The 18,452-nt window shown below is 46.7% G+C and overlaps 1 protein-coding gene across 1 annotated transcript in view; it reads right to left on the reverse strand.

The window, feature by feature from the left end:
* Positions 1-851: 851 nt before the first annotated feature.
* LOC147748646 (SUN domain-containing protein 2-like) overlaps positions 852-18,452 on the reverse strand; it is a 129,887-nt gene continuing 112,286 nt past the window's right edge. Inside the window, exon 6 of the mRNA XM_086928369.1 lies at positions 852-1,048. Within this exon, the coding sequence (XP_086784495.1) occupies positions 935-1,048 (114 nt within the window). The 3' untranslated portion in view covers positions 852-934. The remainder of the gene's footprint in view (positions 1,049-18,452) is intronic.

Consider the following 18,452-nt stretch of genomic DNA (forward strand, 5'->3'; position numbering starts at 1 on the left):
CCTGGGTACCTGTGGTACCATTTACCAGGGGCTGACATGTGGCCAGAGATGCCAACTGGGTTTTGGATTCAATGCAGTTTCAGGGAAGAACCATATGCCCTGGGTACCCGATTAGCAGGAGCCCAGGGCACACTCAGTCAAAGAACATCAGCAATTCAGCAAAAAGTGGGGGCATACCATGAAAGAAAGAGGGCACTTTCTCGCACTGCACATTGATCCTATGGGGATATCCTAAAAATATGGCATGTGCCTAGTCCCAATACACTGCTTTAACGAAACCTATCTAGAGTCGGTCAGAATATTTCAGTGGACTAGCGGCTGCAGGTCTTTAATATCATCCTCCACAAAGGCATCTTAGGTCTCAGGCAGCTGCCCGCCATATTACCACTGAGTAAGAAGTGAATGAAGAGAAGATGTGCAATGAACAAAACATTATAAACTCAGACCTGACATATTAAGATGAATCTTCACATGGAGTTCGGACGGTAAGGCTCTGTGAAAAAAGGGGCTTGTGACCTCAAGAAGACCTCCACCTTTCTATTACACCTACAATCCAGCACAATTCGTAGAGTCGGCGATAGCCATCCTCTGCTAACGAGAAAGTCCACATGAACAAACCCCAATCTGCAAAAAGCATGGGCTTGACATCTATGGGAACCTACCCGAGAAGGTGAAGAAAGGTAGGGATCTGCCAAATTGCCCGCTTGCATTTGTTAGCTAATCTCAGAAATAAAAACACCTCAGAACTGGGGAAAGAAATACTCTACGAGGCAGGAAAAACACCTGCAACCCAAGTGATGACAACCCAACGCTTCTATAGACTGAATTTATTTTCCGTGCAGCTCTCATACTTGTTTGGTCCAGGAGTTGTTGTCGATTGGGTCCCAGCTGTCTGTCTGATTTTTTCAGTAAATGTCCTGGTGTCAGGATGACATCACTTGCTCACCCTCCCATGGACACGGAATCTGTAGACGCAGGTCTTCTCCTTGTTGCCCCAGTTGGTAAGGACCCACAGTCTGATCACACGACAGGGTTCGGGAGCTTGCCGCTTCAGATAAGAAAGAGATAAAAGGAAACAATGTGTGTTGAGGGTCAAGGCATTGTACTTCATATGGTCATGTCCTACCACATGGAAGAACACACACAGAGTTGTCAACAAGGTATACCTGTACCCATACACCTCAACACTAGAGAAGCCACCTTTCAATGCAAGGCTACCTCAGAAGTAAAGCATTTCAGAAAGGTCACAGAAACTTGGAACCATCTGAGAGACAGTGGGCTCACTAAAGGTGAGGGATGGCCATACCAGAGACCGCAAGCTACTCGAGAGATGGGAATTCCTGGGGTGATGTGTTTCTTTTAAGAGGCAACATTTTGATGCTGGGACAGCCTTGTGATAGGTGTAAGTCATCAGTGCAAAGAATTAAGGCAACCTAACAGGACAGCTGGTCACTTCTGAAGGTGACAGGAAACATAAAGTGCTGTGGCCACATGAGTCGAGGGGTCGCAACTTGACTGCAGAGGTAGCCATGAAAAGTGGGCGTGGCCAGGAAGAAGTGAATGTTGCCAGGTTGAATAACTGCAGATGTGGAAAAGCGTAAGAAAAAATGTAAGTGTGGTGTCCAAGTGGGGCATGGGTTGTAAAGTCTCAATAAGTGTGAACATGTGAAGTGATTGTGGCTAGAGGAGGCCGGAAAAAAAAAAACTGGGCCTCAGTTCCTGTTTGAAGTTCTGTGGCAGGGGCTGTATAAGAAATACCGGACTGAAGGTACACTATTCGATCTGTTCTTTCCAACCTGAAAATATAACCATCATTCGATATGGGTCCTTCGAGGCAGGCTGGTACTCTCCTGCTACTCTAAAGACGTTCAAATTCTTTCCTGCCACCCATCTAGAGGCTTGCACTCTCCTGTCATCCTAGGGAGGCATGGGCTCTCTCCCGCCAGACAGTGGCTTCTACCTCGCACCCTAATGGGTATGCTTTTTGCCCTGCCATCCAATACAGAGGCACAGGCATTCGTAACTAAGCTCTGACTCTCTCCTGCAATCCTAGCGAAACCTCTGCTCTATTCTGCACACCACAGAAAGTCCCCATCTCTCTTCTGCGGCACGAGAAAGGCCCTGGATCCGTTATGCTGCCCTACAAAGGCCCTGGCTCTCACCTGCCTGTCCACAGAGTAGGGTGCTCTCTTTTGCCGCCCCGGGAAGGCGTAGCTCACACCTGCTTGTCTGGTGCTTTCTACTGCCACCCCAGAAAGGGCCCTGGCTCTCATCTGCTTGTCTAGAGAGAAGGGTGCTCTCTTCTGCCAACCCAGAAAGGGCCATGGCTCTCATCTGCCTGTCTAAACAGTAGGGTGCTCTCTTCTGCCATCCCAAAAAGGACACTGGCTCTCACCTGCTTATCTAGAGAGTAGGGTGCTCTCTTCTGCCACCCCGGGAAGGCGTAGCTCACACCTGCTTGTCTGGTGCTCTCTTCTGCCACCCAGAAAGGCCCATGGCTCTCATCTGCCTGTCTAAAGAGTAGGGTGCTCTCTTCTGCCACCCCAGAAAGGGTCAGGACTCTCACCTGCCTGTCCAGAGAATAGGGTTCTCTCCTCTGCCACCCCAAAAAGGGACCTGGCTCTCATCCGCCTGTCTAGAAAGTAGGGTGCTGTCTTCTGCCACCCCAGAACGGGCCCTGGCTCTCACCTGTCTGTCTAGAGAGTGGGATGCTCTATTCTGCCACCCCAGATAGGCCTAGATCACACCTGCTTGTCTGGTGCTCTCTTCTACTGCCACCCAAGAAAGGCCTAGCTCCACGCCTGCTTATCTGGGGCTCTCTTCTGCCGTCACCCCAGAAAGGCCTAGCTCACACCTGCTTGTCTGGTGCTCTCTTCTGCCACCACCCCGAAAAGGCCTACCTCACACTTGCTTGTCCGGTGCTCTCTTCTGTCACCACAGAAAGGCCTAGCTCACATCTGCTCGTCTGGTGCTCTCTTCCGCCACCCCAGAGAGGGCACTGGCTCACACCTGGTGTGTTTTAGAAGCTCAAGCTGTCATTGGCCATCTCTCTGCGGTCACTAATCGGTTTATTTCTATGGGATAAGGTTGAATGGCTGCCTGAAAGCTATGAAATAACAAAACCAAACAAAGGTTTGGGTCCTGTCCCTACCTGGCCTGGACCACTCTAATATCATTAACACGCAAATGGCCAGATAGGCTGTTAAACAATCATTAATCTACACTTAGACATACAATTCCAAGTATACGTGAATTATTTCACATTAGTTTCAAACGTTCTTCACATTATTTAGAAAACATTCAATCATGTCACAGAAAGGAACAGCAATTGTTCAGTGTGGCAAACTTGTAAAAACATAAACTACATATATATTATTATAACGCAACACAAATTAAGAAAACACTTTACATGAACATACAAAAGACGTAGACATCATTCAGATTGTAATCGTCCTCCTAATATTTAGAGCTCACCAGTCCTTGTGTAACACACAGAAAACAGGCGGACCTATCACAGTTCAAAGGGTCCTGCCTGAGTAGTGGGCTGTAGCTAACTAGTTTTGGGGCACATATGGGAATTGGTTTAAAGAAATGATGCCCCATTTGTGATTCGACCCTTCGTGCTGCCTTCAGCCCACTACTCAGGCAGGACCCTTTGAACTGTGATAGGTCCGCCTGTTTTCTATGTATTAGCGTCCTGAGTTACAGTGTAAAACACAGACCAATACTTCATGTACCCATAGAAAGCATTTTTAGTTTAGACATATTTTGCAAAACTCGGTTTACGAATCAAACTATTCTCACTTCCTCATGCCACAAAGGATTACTTTCAAAGTCACTGAAGGGAATAACTTCCGGTCCATGGGTGGGAAAGCTGTCTGCAGCCCACCAGAGGCCTACTGCCATGGTATCTGTGCCAGAGGAAGCATGGCAGAGTTGTCTTGTTTGACTGCATAGCATTTCTGGGCAGATTCCTGTTTTGTGTTGGTATGAACATATGATCTGGGGCCTGTATGTGTGAATTCTGTGAGCTTTCACTCAGGGGAACGTTCTGAGGGGGGCAGAGTTACAGTGTCTGTAATGACATCACAGAATGCTGGGGCTGACTGGAAGCTGTGTGAGAGTTCTGGAGAGAGGAAAGAAGCTGAAGACAAAGAAAGGGCTGTTTTCATCCAGGTCCTGAAGAGACCACACAGATTAATTACCTGGGAATGTTAAACTGCTTGGGGCCTCTCTCCTACATATTGTGATGGAAGCACCAGGCTTCTGAATTATTAACCCTACCAGGAATGTCATCGCATACTACAGTGTGAATAAATAGGAATGATTGAATACTTTTATTGCTCTGTTAAAATAAACTAAAAATTACAATTAAAATCATAATGATTGCCCCAGAGAGTTGTTTGCAAATGTGATGTGTGCGAAAACCCCCCACCAATTTTAATCAAAACAAGAGGTAAGCAGTTGACTAAAACTTTTCGAATTAAGTATATCCTTGCCATTTAACAAAGCTTGAAAGGATTCCTAGTTATTTTAAAAAGCTTTTTAAGCAACGACCAAATTTACTTTAATGTGGATCTTAGGGTGAAAGGCGGACCCCTCAATGGAAGGATAGTGGATGAACCTCAAGGAACCCTTTACAGTGGTTGTGGGTTATTTTATAAGATACACACCATAAACCAAACTGTCACATATTCATAAAATACTAAAAGAAAATCTGAAAAAACACACCACAAAACAATGACAGAAAAGAGATTCCCAAGCTCACAGAATATAGATATGTGTAAAATAGGAACGGTTTTAGTCTTTTACTAAAATACACACCCATGCTTTCTACAGATAGCGAGTTCCATATCCTTGCCCCTTTAACAGCAAATCTGTGATTGACGACTCAAAGTTTAGTTGCTGGAATGTGTAAGAGACCAATATTATTTGTTTGAAGATTGTTGTCGTTTGTACTCATGATAATTCCTCCTTGCAGGTAGAATTTTGCACTTCTGTGACTACACCTGATTAGCAAACATGCAATTTAGATTCTCTTGCTGATCTGTAACCAATGTAGCAACTTGAACCTAACCAAAATATGATCAACATAGTTAGTACCAGGCTTGTGTAAGAAAGTGGCTCTGTATTTACTGGACCAAAGTAAGGTACAGTGTGTACAGAGTCCACAGTCCCCAGAGGTTTGGCAGAGGTCAAAGTCAGATCTGACCTTACTCTTTAAAGTGATAGCTTGGTCGAGCAGTAAGGCAGTACCAGAGGACAGTGCAAAGCATTTGTTGTAAACACTCAGTCAGCAAATGGTCTCACACACTCAAGAATCGAACTCTAGGACAATTGTTTTGGATCAAAATATATCGTTGTTTTATTTTAGAACCAACAAGGTATCAAAATATACTTTTTTAGCATGAGTTACTTTAGTTAAATACTTTTTAAATAGGCAATAGACTTCTTGATTACAATAGGTACAGTTGTTGCAATAGGCAACATAATTTCAAACACAATGCAACATTGAGATCAATGGGAATTTCTAGTTAAATGCAATTAGTTATTAGATTAGTAGATTACTTTTTTAACCACAGGACTGGGTCCTAGATTCAGTCCTGGGACATTTCCTGTAAACAGTTAAGTAAAAACGTTTTGGTTACAGTAGTGATTTTTAAGGAATATTATGGTGTTTTAAAAGTTTCACATAGAATCACCAATGTGATTCTATGGGAGGAAATTCACTATTCACAATTTTCAAGTGAAACCAGTCAATGTTACTCTATGGAAGAAAAGTGAGTTTTCGGCTTTTGGGTAAGTACTCGACTGGCAGAGTTACGGTTCTGGGCATAGACTCAGGGGTCTCCCAGGTTCGGGTTGGTACAGTTGGTACACCCTCAGCGGCACCGGGGCAGCCGGGTGCAGAAGTAGTTAGGCCCAATGTTATCCAACGAGAGGCAGGGGGTCTTCGGTTGGTGGCTGCTGGCAAGCAGGCCACGTGGCTGTGTGAGCTGGGCTCTTGGTCACTTGCTCAGGGCAAATCAGCAAACTTTAGTGTATTGGGGGACCTCAATCTCCACCTTGAGCGTCGTGACTCACCCACCATACTAAAGTTTCTGGGTGACTTGGAGGTGTGCCAGCTTATCCAGCTAGTCAATGGGCCATCGCATCAGGCAGGTCATCTTTTAGATCCGGTGTTTACAAACATCCAGGAAGTTACAATCACTACTCCTAGTCCCCTCAGTTGGACAGATCATTTCCCGGTCCTCATTTTGATTAAGATCCCAGCTAGCTGTAGGGAAAAGCTCCCCCCCGCTGTTGTGGAGGCGCCCCTGGAACAAACTGGATAATGTCCTGTTTGAAACCAGACTGAAAACTTCCTGCCCAATCTGGCCTAGTAATATGGAGGAGGCCGATACAGCTTACAGGGAATGGATTAATGAGTCACCTTATCATTTCATCCCAATGAAATGGTCTAGGCCTAAGCGTGTGCAGTCCCATCCGTGCTTCTCTGAGGCACTCGCAACTAAAAAAAAGCAATGCAAGCTACTGGAACGCATCTGGAGGCGATCATATGATCACTTGGCCAAAATTAACTTTAGATCTGCCACTAAAGCAGATCATAAACTTATAAAGTTGACCAAAGCAAGTTATTACACTGACTTGATCAACTCCAGCACCAAACGCTCCAAAACTATTTTTGCTCTGGTGAAGGACCTGACCAAGGCTCCGGAAGGAACAGGTAACTTGATAGTATCTGACGCACAGTGCGAAGAGCTATCATGTTTCTTTTTGGACAAAGTCAAAGGGATTTACAACTCTCTACACCCGGATGGACACACTACCACTCTCAGCCCCACCATAGGCCCAGTTGACCTCCAATGCTCACTTTAAATCCTGCCACCCATTGAGCAGACTGAGATGGAATTCCTGGCCTTAAAGGTAAAGTCCGGCTCCCCGGAAGATCCCGTTAAACCTGATTTGTTTAGATCTTTCTAGGACTCCATTCTGCAGGAGGGGCAGGCGCTGATCAACAACTCACTTCAGTCAGCAGCCATCCCGAAATCTTGGAAACATGCTAAAGTCCCTCTTCTAAAAAAAAACACGTTGGACCCCGCCAGGCCGGGTAGCTACAGACCTTTCTCTCTACTTACATACCTTGCCAAGGTGGCGGAAGCTCATGTGAATTCCATCCTGACCACCTACCTGGAGTCCAACGGAATTCTGGAACAGTCCCAAAATTGATTCCGTGCTAAACATAGCACGGAGTCTGCCTTATTGGCTGTCACGGCACACCTAAGGGAGGTGTAGGACCAGGGCGAGACCTCGTTTTTGATTCTGCTGGACTGGAGCACGGCCTTTGACACGGTCTCCCACAGGATCTTGCTTAAGAGACTGTGGGAGACCGGAGTCAGGGAGAGTGCCTTGGATTGGTTCGCGTCATTTCGATCTGACCGTTCCTTCCAGGTGCACGCCCCGCCGTACTCGTCCAGCAGGCACCCTCTGGAATGTGGGGTTCCGCAGGGTTCTGCGCTTAGCCCCACTTTATTCAATGGTTATGTCCGCCCCTTGGCTATGTTGGCCAGAGAACGTAAGATTAAATTAATATCGTATGCGGACGATACACAACTCATTTTCACTTTTTCCAAAAACACTGTGGTGGACCAAATTAAATTCCAAGAAGACAGTCTGGCCATATCAAACTGGTTGTTACAGAACTGTCTTCAGTTGAATTCTTCCAAAACGGAGGTACTCTTAATAGGCAAGGAAACTCAGAAATGGGACAAACACTGGTGGCCCCCCACATTAGGACCTCCCCCCACTCCTAAGGAGGTAGTTAAAAATTTGGGCGTGATGTTGGATAACTCACTCTCTCTAGAGACTCATGCCAAAAGAGTGGCAGGCACCTGTTATGGTCGCCTTCGCTCCCTTAAACCCATTCTTGGCTTCTTTGAGCCTTCCACTCGTCAGATCATAGTCCAGGCCCTAGTCTTATTCCATCTAGACTATTGTAATGCCCTTATGCTTGGCTCTAACCTGACAGTGATAAATAGGCTACAAAGAGCTCAGAATGCAGCCGCTTGTATCTTGTTTGCACTACTGCATCTCTAAAATACCCTCTGTAGTGCATTTTACATTAATTCCCACACTGGCATCAGTGTGGGTTTAATGTGCTGAGAAGTTTAATATCAAATTTGCCAGTCTTCAATGTAGCCATTATCGTGCTGTGGAGTTCGTAATGACAATCTCCCAGCACCATATACTCTTAATGGCATCACTGTACTTACAGTGCACAGGAATGGCCCTGGGTACTGTAGAGGCACAGGGCTCATGCACCTCTGCCCACACCACTGGCACCCAGCTAGAGGGGTGGCTGAGGTATGCCAGGGCAGTGGGTTTGTGGGCATGGCACACAGGGATGTGTGCTATGTCGACATTCTGTTTAGTTCTGCACCAAGACACTAAGCCTGCAAAGGCAATGTGTGTGTCAGGGTACAGGGCCTCTAAGGGTTGCACAATACGTGCTGCAGCCCTTAGGGGCCTTCTCTGGTCACAGTGCCCTGGGTACCATTTACCAGGGGCTGACCTGTGGCCAGAGATGCCAATTGGGTTTAGGATTCAATGCCGTTTTAGGGAAGGAACACAGGCCCTGGGTACCTGGTTAGCAGGAACCCAGGGCACACTCAGTCAATGTACATCAGCCATTCAGCAAAAAGTGGGAAAGATGGCACTTTCTCGCAACTTGCAGCTACATTTTGAACATATTGTAAACTGATTAGTTTAGACTTTGGGAGTACAATCATTAAAGTATTAGCATATTCAAGTGTGAAAATGTTTAATGTGCCTCATACTTTTATTGTGTTGTTTCTGTTCTATGTATGGTAGGGTAAGCCTCTGCTGTCACGGACTAAGAAAATTGTAAATTAAACTAAAAGCTAATGTGGCCGCTAAATTGAGGTTTGCACCCAGATGACTAAATCTTTTATTGCAATTTTGGCAGAAGGTTGTTGACTGCCAAATATAACTTTGAAGCCCGAGGGAGTTTTGGGGGGAAATTTGAGGGTTCTAACAAGATCACAGAAGGCCTCAGTCAGTCTGCTTCATTGAGTTTGAGGTTACTGTTGTTCAGTCACATGTTAGGGCTAAAAATGTTGACAAATAAATAAGTCTGGGTCTCTTCTGCGTAACAGACCTCCATATCTAACAAAAGTGTGTTCGGATGTAATGTCACATGCATGGTAAACAGGTGTGTATCCGAATCCTGAGTGACTAGACAACATATGAAACTGGTGTCCTGACTTTTCGTTGGCACAGCTCACACACGCTTGTGTGGTCTGAGGCCTAGGCCTGTCCATGGTAATTCCAAGGTCCAGAATCTTTTCAACAAACATGCCCTCTATGATGACATGGAAGTACTGTCCATGTGCTGAGTTACTGACACAAAGTGATGGTGGTAGCATACTGATTTTTTTGGGATTGACTGTAATAAACACACCTTTGTTTTGGTTGAGAAGTAATGAACTGGCTCCACTCATGTAAAGTTCCACTCGAAGCAACACCCAGACGAATTGAGCTGAGGTGACATTCCTAGTGCATGTTGAGTGTGTGAGGGATGGATGTTGGTATGACTGTATTTTGCTGAGAGCATGGTTGCTGGGAACAACAGGATCCATTTTGGATCGCCCTTGGTTTGACAAGGCACAAGATGGAGGATTGGATACAGCTTCGATAGTGGAACAGTATAGCCTGCATTCCCGGAGCTTAAGAGTGGAGCCCCAAACCCTGAAATATGGGAGGAAGAAGACATGGCTACACTTGGAAATTAAATGAGGCTATTTTACTATGAAATTACTGATTAGTATTCCTGAATACTCCCATCTGGTGGATAGCAGAGTAATGGAGGTGAGTCAGCAGTTTCTATTGTTAAGGCTAACAAAGTTTCTCGGCAGGGCCACACTTTGGCTTTTCCTGAATTCTACTTCATAATGGATGATGAGAGCCAGGTGCAAAGTTTCCTGTTTGGAACCAGCAGCTGCACTACCTGCTGTGAGAGCCATCACCTTGCACAAAGGTTGGGTGCATTTCAGCCGGAAAATGAAATTTGAAGAGGAACTATCCCCAAACAGGTTCCTCGACTTTAGACAGTAGATCAATATCCCGGGCCTGGAAAACCAGCATCAAAGAAGGGCCCAAAACGCGCACTTCATTCCATTTCTAAGATTTTCTTGACCAAGGAAGGGATTGAAATGCAGAGTAATTGCAGAGCTGATTTGATCCAGGTGTGGTGTCAGTGTGACAGCCAGTCTCCCAGAGGTGAGGAGACTTTGCTTGAAATCTGCATACTTGTTGCCTGTCTGCCTGAAGGAAGGAGAGTGCCTGGCCGGCCTGCAGGAGGAGAGGCCCAGTTTTGTTCCTGGTTTGGGAAGCACCCGGAATAGCGGACTTGTGATCGGTGGGGGGCGGGGGTGATCGGCGTCAGCCTAAGCTGTGAGAGGAAGCAACATCAACCCCCTGAGTGAACAGCATGTCCTCCGGCATCCCTGAAGAAATCCAAGGTTACTGCACAGCTGTTGCCCAACATCATGACCGCTGTAGCAGAGGATCCCTCTCCAAAAGCTTGGAGGCTTCAGCAGCTGAGGCCAGATGACCACTGCCAATGTCTACCATGCTCCTGTTTTAGCAACAAGATCCAAGAGGCATGCCACCCGCCACCCCAACCTTGAGCCTGCTGACAGAAACTCTGCCTGCCCATGCAGACATGAAGGTGCACCACAATCACAGCGTTGAGCCATACTCCAACGGCCATGCTGTGATGACAGATTGTTTTCTGCTAATGGAGATAGAGCTACATGCTGAAAGTAACCACAGCTGCCAGTATGAACACTTCTGAAATATATGAACTGAAGTGACAGTTGGGTCCTAACATTTAACGACTGCTCACATAAACCAACTAGAGAACTTGCACCTGGGCAAATTCTCGCCCATAGCTGTAGTAGTGTGGTGACTGTAGCCACTGCTATGAACATGGAAGTGGGATGGGAACTGAACCAATTGTGCTGGGACTCTGTGGTTGTGTGGAAGTTATAGGAATTGGCTAGATTCACAGTCTGGTGTGGAATGGCATACTTGGCCAAGCTTGCAGAGCCATTACAGGATGGACCCCAGGACACCAGATACAAACAACTTCAACCTCCATGGTTGTGGCCCAGTAGCCCTGTGGCCCTCTCCCCACCCACCAACCGAAAGGGTCTCTCAATGAGAAATTAGGTTTTATGACTAAGATGAGAATTAGAAGGGACAACGGTAACTCTTAGAGTCTCCCATGCTCAACTTTAATCACAGATGACTGACATGAACTGAGCCCTACAATTTATATCCACCTTTTTCAAAATGAGTTAAACCCACTTAAAGTCTCTAATCCAATATGGCTGCCTCCATCCTGAGATGGTTAAGTAGTAGATTGTACTTCCTGTATCTAATGTGGATGACAAATCAAGAGTAATAAGTAGGTTTAAATCTCCACCAACTGCTGCAGTCAGTACACCATCCTGCAGGGATAACAGGATAGTCTCTGGACTGTGGTGGGACGTGAACTTCAACTAACAACTATCCAGCTAACAATGACACTCTGAGAAAACCTGCAGCTGAAAAGCTACTACCCTCTCCCCACAAATTTAGACATCCAAGGACGGGCTTCTATTGGCCTTTCCTTTAGCAACATATCAGAATCTAGAGATGGCTTCTTTGTAGGACGTTAACACTGACTTCTTTAAGATCCTTGCATAACTCTTGCACTAGGTGAGAATTTAATCAAGTTACGTAACACAGGGAAAAATTATTATGGCCCTGTTATTTCCAACCAGTTCAAGTAATTCATTTTTTTCATAACAAGTGGTTTTTGTTCCTTCTGGAAATGCCTCCATTTCCACCACTGTTATTCCTTTAAACTGAAAGAGAACAGCTGTTCTCTAGTCCCTGTGGCCCTGGCTTTCACATTTATTGACATCTCTTTGCTGTCCTGGAGGATACACTGATGTTTGTTGTGGCCTACTGAATCGTGGATATCCTTGAGTTTTCCAATAAAATAGTTATTAAATGGCTAGTTCCTAAACAATAATGTAATATGGCCAGGAAACAAGCATCCTGGGCTAACAAAATATTGAATGGTCTAGTATAGTTGTTTAGCTCCATTATTAGCACTTTCAGTTTGGTATGTAGATATGTTATCCCTAGAAAAAAAAGACTTTTCATAATTCTGTAATTCATCCTTTAACTGAGTGCGATCATGCTAGAGCTTTCGTTTTACTCCATCTAGTTTACAGACACCTGCAGTACTGTTTCAGTTCAATAAGCACTGGAGTGAACCATGTGAGAAGGAAAGTCATTCTTTTTTGGTTTCTGTGCTGCAATTTTGTTATAGAATCCTAAATTGTTATGGAAAATTTACCAAAAAAGTGACATCTGTTAATTGATTATTACAAAGTTCTTCATTTGCCCTGATCAGCTCTGTTTCTAAGTTTTGTTTAAACATATGTTATTGGTATTCACCTTTTGTTACCATCATTTTTCTTTTTGCATTTTTCACCCCGAGTGGGACGGGTATGCACACACATGGTTCCCGTGCTCACCATGCCACTGGATTCAAGCTATCCTGGCTGATGAGGGGTGATACCCTAAAACCGGTCCTAGGATGATTGTTTCCAGTACACGGTGGACCTGGTTTGGCAGTTGGGGCTGAACTGTTCCCATGGGGAGCAGGGGCAAGACTGATTTGCATATGGCTGGATCAAAACTGGAATGGCGGGCTGAGCAAAAAAACGATGGATTTAGGCCCAGAATTCTGACTGGTAGTGAGTTGGTTTTTATTTGCATATGCAGAGGCCTAGGCCCTGACCCTCCTAAGTGCGAGGTCCAGGCACTTTCAGTGACCAGGAGGGGTCACTGAAAGCCCTTATGGTGGACAGAGGGTTACTGTCCCCAGCACCTAAAGTTGTGATGGCAGCAAACTATGTTTTATGATTCATAGTGTGATCAGACCTTTTTATGTGGTGATAGTGAGAGTATGGTCTACTGACCCCACTTAAGCAAACTCCCCTGTTATATATAGTATACCTAGGGCTCCAGGCTTTATGGTATTTACTTTGTTTGACATTTCCGTCAGTATTTTTTTATTCATACTTATTTTTTGTTAATGTTATCTGTACTTATCCATATGTTTTTGGGGTGTCGTCAAAAATGAAGTTTGAAACTAGTATATTTCTACACTTATTTAACGATAAATGAGCGCTCATACTTGACAGGTTTCAGTGATATGAACAACCACAGACGATAAATGAATGCACTTATATGAAAACACACACATTTTAGTATCAACATTGTGCCTATCTACTGCAGATTAAGCCTCCTTCCTGTAGTTCCTTTAGTTTTTTTAACCCTCTTATCTGTCAGTCTGCACAGCTATTAACCAGGCAGTCATCATCAGACACATTTCGAATCATTCAATAAACAAACTAATGCACAAGTTACTTACCATCGATAACGATATATCTGTAAGAAATATTAGTAGTGATAGATTCCTTGCCTTAGTATTACCCCCAGGCATCAGACTGGTTCCGGAAAGTTTTCATCAGCAGTACCCCTGCGCATCGGTAGGCGTCTTTGTGCGGCTCTGCATGCGTTGTCACCAAGATGACGTCGCTGGAGCTACCTAGATGCTCCCAAGCGCGCTGACGTCAGTTCTGTACACTACTTTCTGCGCCAGGAACGCAGAGCCATGCAAGAAACTGACCACTGGTGCCATAAAACTTGGGCCCTGAAATGGATGTCCCTAACCCTAGAAATCAGTTCGCAGAACAGGGAGGATGGGTGGGGCGGTAAACAATCTATCACTACTAATGTTTCTTACAGTTATATCGTTACCAAAGGTTAGTAACTTGTGCATCTGCAAGAAACACGTAGTGATAGATTCCTTACCTTAGAATAGATACCCCGGTGGTGGGTCTGCAAACAAATATCACACCAGGAAGTCCTAGAGAACAGAACGGCCAAAGAAGCCATCTCTCCTGACTTAGCTGTCCGGACTGTAATGTTTGGTAAACGTGTGCAGCAAGGCCCACGTAGCTGCCCGACAAATGTCATGCAAGGGAACTACCCGTCCCAAAGCAGTAGTGGCTGGCTTCGCCCAATGGAGGCTCCTTTTTAGCCAAAGAATAACAAGCCTTAATGCACAGAACGACCCACCGAGAGATGGTCCGCTTGTGCACGGCCCGACCTTTCTTGGCGCCCACATAGCCAACAAAGAGCTGGTCATCCACCCAAAACTGTTGTGTGCAGTTTAGGGAGAATGAGAGCGCTCATTTTGGGTCCAGACGGTGGAGCCTCTCTTCCTCTTTTGAGGGATGCGGAGGTGGAAAGAAGGTGGCCAAAGTGATGGTCTGCCCGATGTGAAAGGCAGTGACAACCTTTGGCAGAAAAGATGGACGAGTCCTTAGAAGAACTATGTCACGATGGACAGAGAGAGAAAAGGAGGTTTAGAAGAAAGAGCCTGGGGCTCACTCACTCTTCTGGCAGAGGTGATAGCCACCAGGAAAGCGGTCTTTAAAGTAAGAAGCTGAAGAGGACAGTTGTGAAGTGGCTCAAATGGAGCACACATCAGATATGTCAGACCCAGGTTCAAGTTCCACTGAGGCATTATGAAAGGAACAGGAGGGAAAAGATGAGCGATGCCTTTTAAGAATCTATTTACAACAGGGGACTGGGAAAAGGAAGGCTGATCGGGAAGCAGTAAAAAGGCTGAAATGGCCGATAGATAGCCCTTGATAGTGCCCAGAGCAGAATCCTGCTGGGCCAAAGAAATGAGGAATAGGAGAACCTCTGAAAGAATGGCAAAAATGGGATCAACAGCCTTTGCTGTGCACCATGCCCCAAATTTATTCCACCTGTAGGCGTATACCGTCTTAGTCGAGGGTTGCCTGGCTGCCAATATCACATCACAACCTTCAGGAGGCAGGTCAAAAGACGTCAACTGCCACCGCTCAACCTCCACGCAAGGAGGTGGAGGCTGGACACGTTCGGGTGGAGGACCATCCTCTGTTGCTCCCGAACAGGCAGTCGGATCGGGGGATCGATAGCCATGCTGAATAGCTCGGAATACCATATTCTTCGAGCCCAGTCCGGGGCCACAAGAATTACTTGGGCCTGGTCGCGCTTGATCTTCTTCAGCACTCTGGGTAGAAGTGGTATAGACGTAAAGGCGTATAGTAGACCGCAACTCCACTCGCGACGAAAAGCGTCGCCTAGCGAGTGCCGCCTTGGAATCCTAACGCACAGAACTGAAGACATTGCGCGTTCTCTTCGGTGGCGAATAGATCTAACCAAGGCTCTCCCCACTGCTGAAAGAGACCGTCCGAGTTCAGTTGCCATTCGTGATCCATCATGCACCGGCGGCTGAGGTTGTCTGCCCTGGCGTTCAGAGAACCTGCCAGGTGTTGAACCACCAGAAAAATGCCTGATGTTCCAGCCATGTCCAGAGGCGCAGAGGCCTCCTGACAGAGGGTCCTCGACCCCACCCGCCTTGTTTGTTGCAGTACCACATGGCAGTGATGTTGTCTGTGAACACCAGCACTACTCTCCCCTTGACAGAGGGAAGGAATGCCTTCAGTGCAAGCCGGATCGCCCGAAGCTCCAGAAGGTTGATATGGAGCCGGGACTCCGCCGGAGACCAGAGTCCCCTGATCTCCGCCTCTCCCAAGTGGCCGCCCCATCCCAAAAGGGATTCGTCCATCACAACTGTGTGTTACGGTTGGGGAAGGGAGAGGGATCTGCCATTGACCCAATCGCGATTCGTGAGCCACCACTGCAATTGGCGTGCAGTAAACTCCGAGATCTGGACGTGATCGGACAGGTTGCCCTGATGCTGTGCCCACTGGAGCTTTAGGTACCACTGCAGAGCCCGCATATGCCATCTGGCATGATCCACTAGCAGGATGCAGGAGGCCATCAGGCCCAGTAGCCGAAGGGTCAACCTGACCGAAACCCGGGATAGAGGCTGAAAGATACGAATCATAGCCTAAATATCCCAGACTCGTTGCTCAGGGGGATAAACCCGAAACTGCGCCGAGCCCCGAACCACTCCGATGAAGATGAGCTTCTGAGAGGGAATCAGGTGCGACTTCGACACGTTGATGGAGGTGGGAAACGACGTTCCTGAGGTCCAGGATAGGACACAGGCCCTTGTCCTTCTTGAGGACCAGAAAGTAGTGGGAATAAAAACCAAGATCTACTTCTGGCCCAGGAAAGCGCTTGATGGCCCCTTTGGCCAGGAGGGCCGTGACTTCCTGCTGAAGAAGTGCAAGATGGTCCCTCGCCATGCGGTGGCACTGTGGTGGCATGGCTGGAGGGGTAGTTTTGAAAAGGAGGAAGTAGCCCCTTCAGAAAATTTAGAGCACCCACTTGTCCGATGTGATGTTGCCCTAGTGGGGGAGAGGATGGCGAATTCTGCCGCCCACTGGCGTTTGATGGGCCTGAAAGTTCGGACTAGGAAGGCTTTGCAGTGGATGCTGCGGGGGTGGAGGTGGAGGGCCTCAGCCGGCCTACGCAACACCACTGCGTAACTTGCTCCCTCCTCCGAAGCCACGGAAGGAGGAGACAGCATGCCAAGGTTAGGCGAGGTGTCAAGCCCACTGGCATCCCCCAAATCCTCCGCCCAGTCTGGAGGACGCTTCTTCGACTTCTTTTTGGAATGCTTTGATTTACCTGACCCTGTGTACAAAGACTTAAATCCACACGAACGATGGTGACGGCTCCGCGACTGGTCCCTCAACCTCCCTCGGGACCGGGACCTTGAGCGGCACGGAGCCGACTGCCGGACTTCTAGCAACTTTCAGGACCGCTCCCCTAAAGTCTTTGGTGCCATAGCCAGTCAGGGCATGACTTGGAGTCGTGGTTGCGCCCCAGGCAGTGGAGACACAAGCAGTGTGGGTCTGTCACCGACATCATGCGGTGAAAGTCCCTGCAGTTCTTGAAACCGGGCATCCCTACGACACCAGGAGTCTATCGACTCAGGAGAATTGAGACAAAAAGGCCTAAAAAATCTCAGACAGAAAGTGACTGGGGGTACTAGCTTTTCCTAGATCTGCACTTGCTGCCGCGGAAAAAGAAAGAACTGTCGTCAGCGCGCGTGGGCACATCTAAGTAACTCCAGCGACGTCATCTTGACAACAAGGACACCAACGACACACTCTGAGCCGCACGACTACGCCTACCGACACGTAGGGGTACTTCTGACGAAAACTTTACGGATCCAGTCTAACACCTGGGGGTAATTCTAAGGTAAGGAATCTATCACTACGTGTTTCTTTCAGATTTCATCCACAGTTAAAATTAAATACAGACGGGAAAAAAATGTTTTTTTCTCTGTATTTATCAGTGAAAAAACAGTAAAAAAGGAAAACATGGAGTTTTATAAGTAACCCAGGACCCTGTGCTGACATCCCGTGTTTATGTCAAGTGATTGTACGTGTAGGTTATTATGTGATACATATGTGGTAGTAGGCTTCTAAGTCTGTGTAAGCCAGTAGTATTCACTGGATGTTCCTGATTTAGCACGGCACACCATCAAGATAGCCATACATTGAAGTGAGGAGGATGGAGACAAGTCTACCACTAGAAATTCCATGAAGACTTTGTTAGAAAGAGGCTGCCAACTAGTTCTTCCTCAGCACTTCCATTTGAATAATGGAAGGGGTGAAGGTGGGACTGCAGTTTGTTGTTCAAAGTGAGAAAGATTCTAGGTCAGACCTGCCAATTTGTCAATGGTACTCATTATTACTTGAGAAAGGTTGACGACAGCCAGGTACAGAAAACTCACACTTCATTGTACCCTTGTTGTGGGCACTCCTGTTTAGAGATCGTCTCAGCGCTACCTCCTGTGAAAAGCATCCCTTTACACAAACTATGTATATTTAGATTGGGGGGGGGGTGGGGGGAAGCTTTACATAAGCACCAGTTGCGTTAATGGAGGACACATTCATTTTTGTTAGGCACAGGGAGATTAAGTGATTTGCTCAGAATCACAAGATGCTGAGCATCCCTGCTGAGACTTGTACCCGGTTCCCCAGCTTCGAAGTCGACCGTTCTAGCGGTTAGGCCACATTGTGAAAAAAGAACAAACTCAATGCTTGAGATAGTAGAGTCATATCTGTCAGAACCCTGTTCAGACGGCCACAGGGCAAGCAGAACTTACTGGGCCCAATCATGGGGATGAGGCCTTTTAGCCTTGATATCTGGGGGCGCAACTTACTAAGGATCCTGAGAAATTAGGCCAAGTACTCCTTGAGCACTTGACTCTGTGGTAGCACAGGTCGAGCAGTCCAAGGCTTCCCGGTGGGTGGGATGGAAAGGTAATGTGCACAAGCGGAACACAGGCTCGCAACTCAAAATACGTTCTGTAACACAGTAAATGATCG

This window comes from Lissotriton vulgaris, chromosome 1_1, assembly GCF_964263255.1.
Source record: "Lissotriton vulgaris chromosome 1_1, aLisVul1.2, whole genome shotgun sequence".
Taxonomy (NCBI): Eukaryota; Metazoa; Chordata; class Amphibia; order Caudata; family Salamandridae; genus Lissotriton; species Lissotriton vulgaris.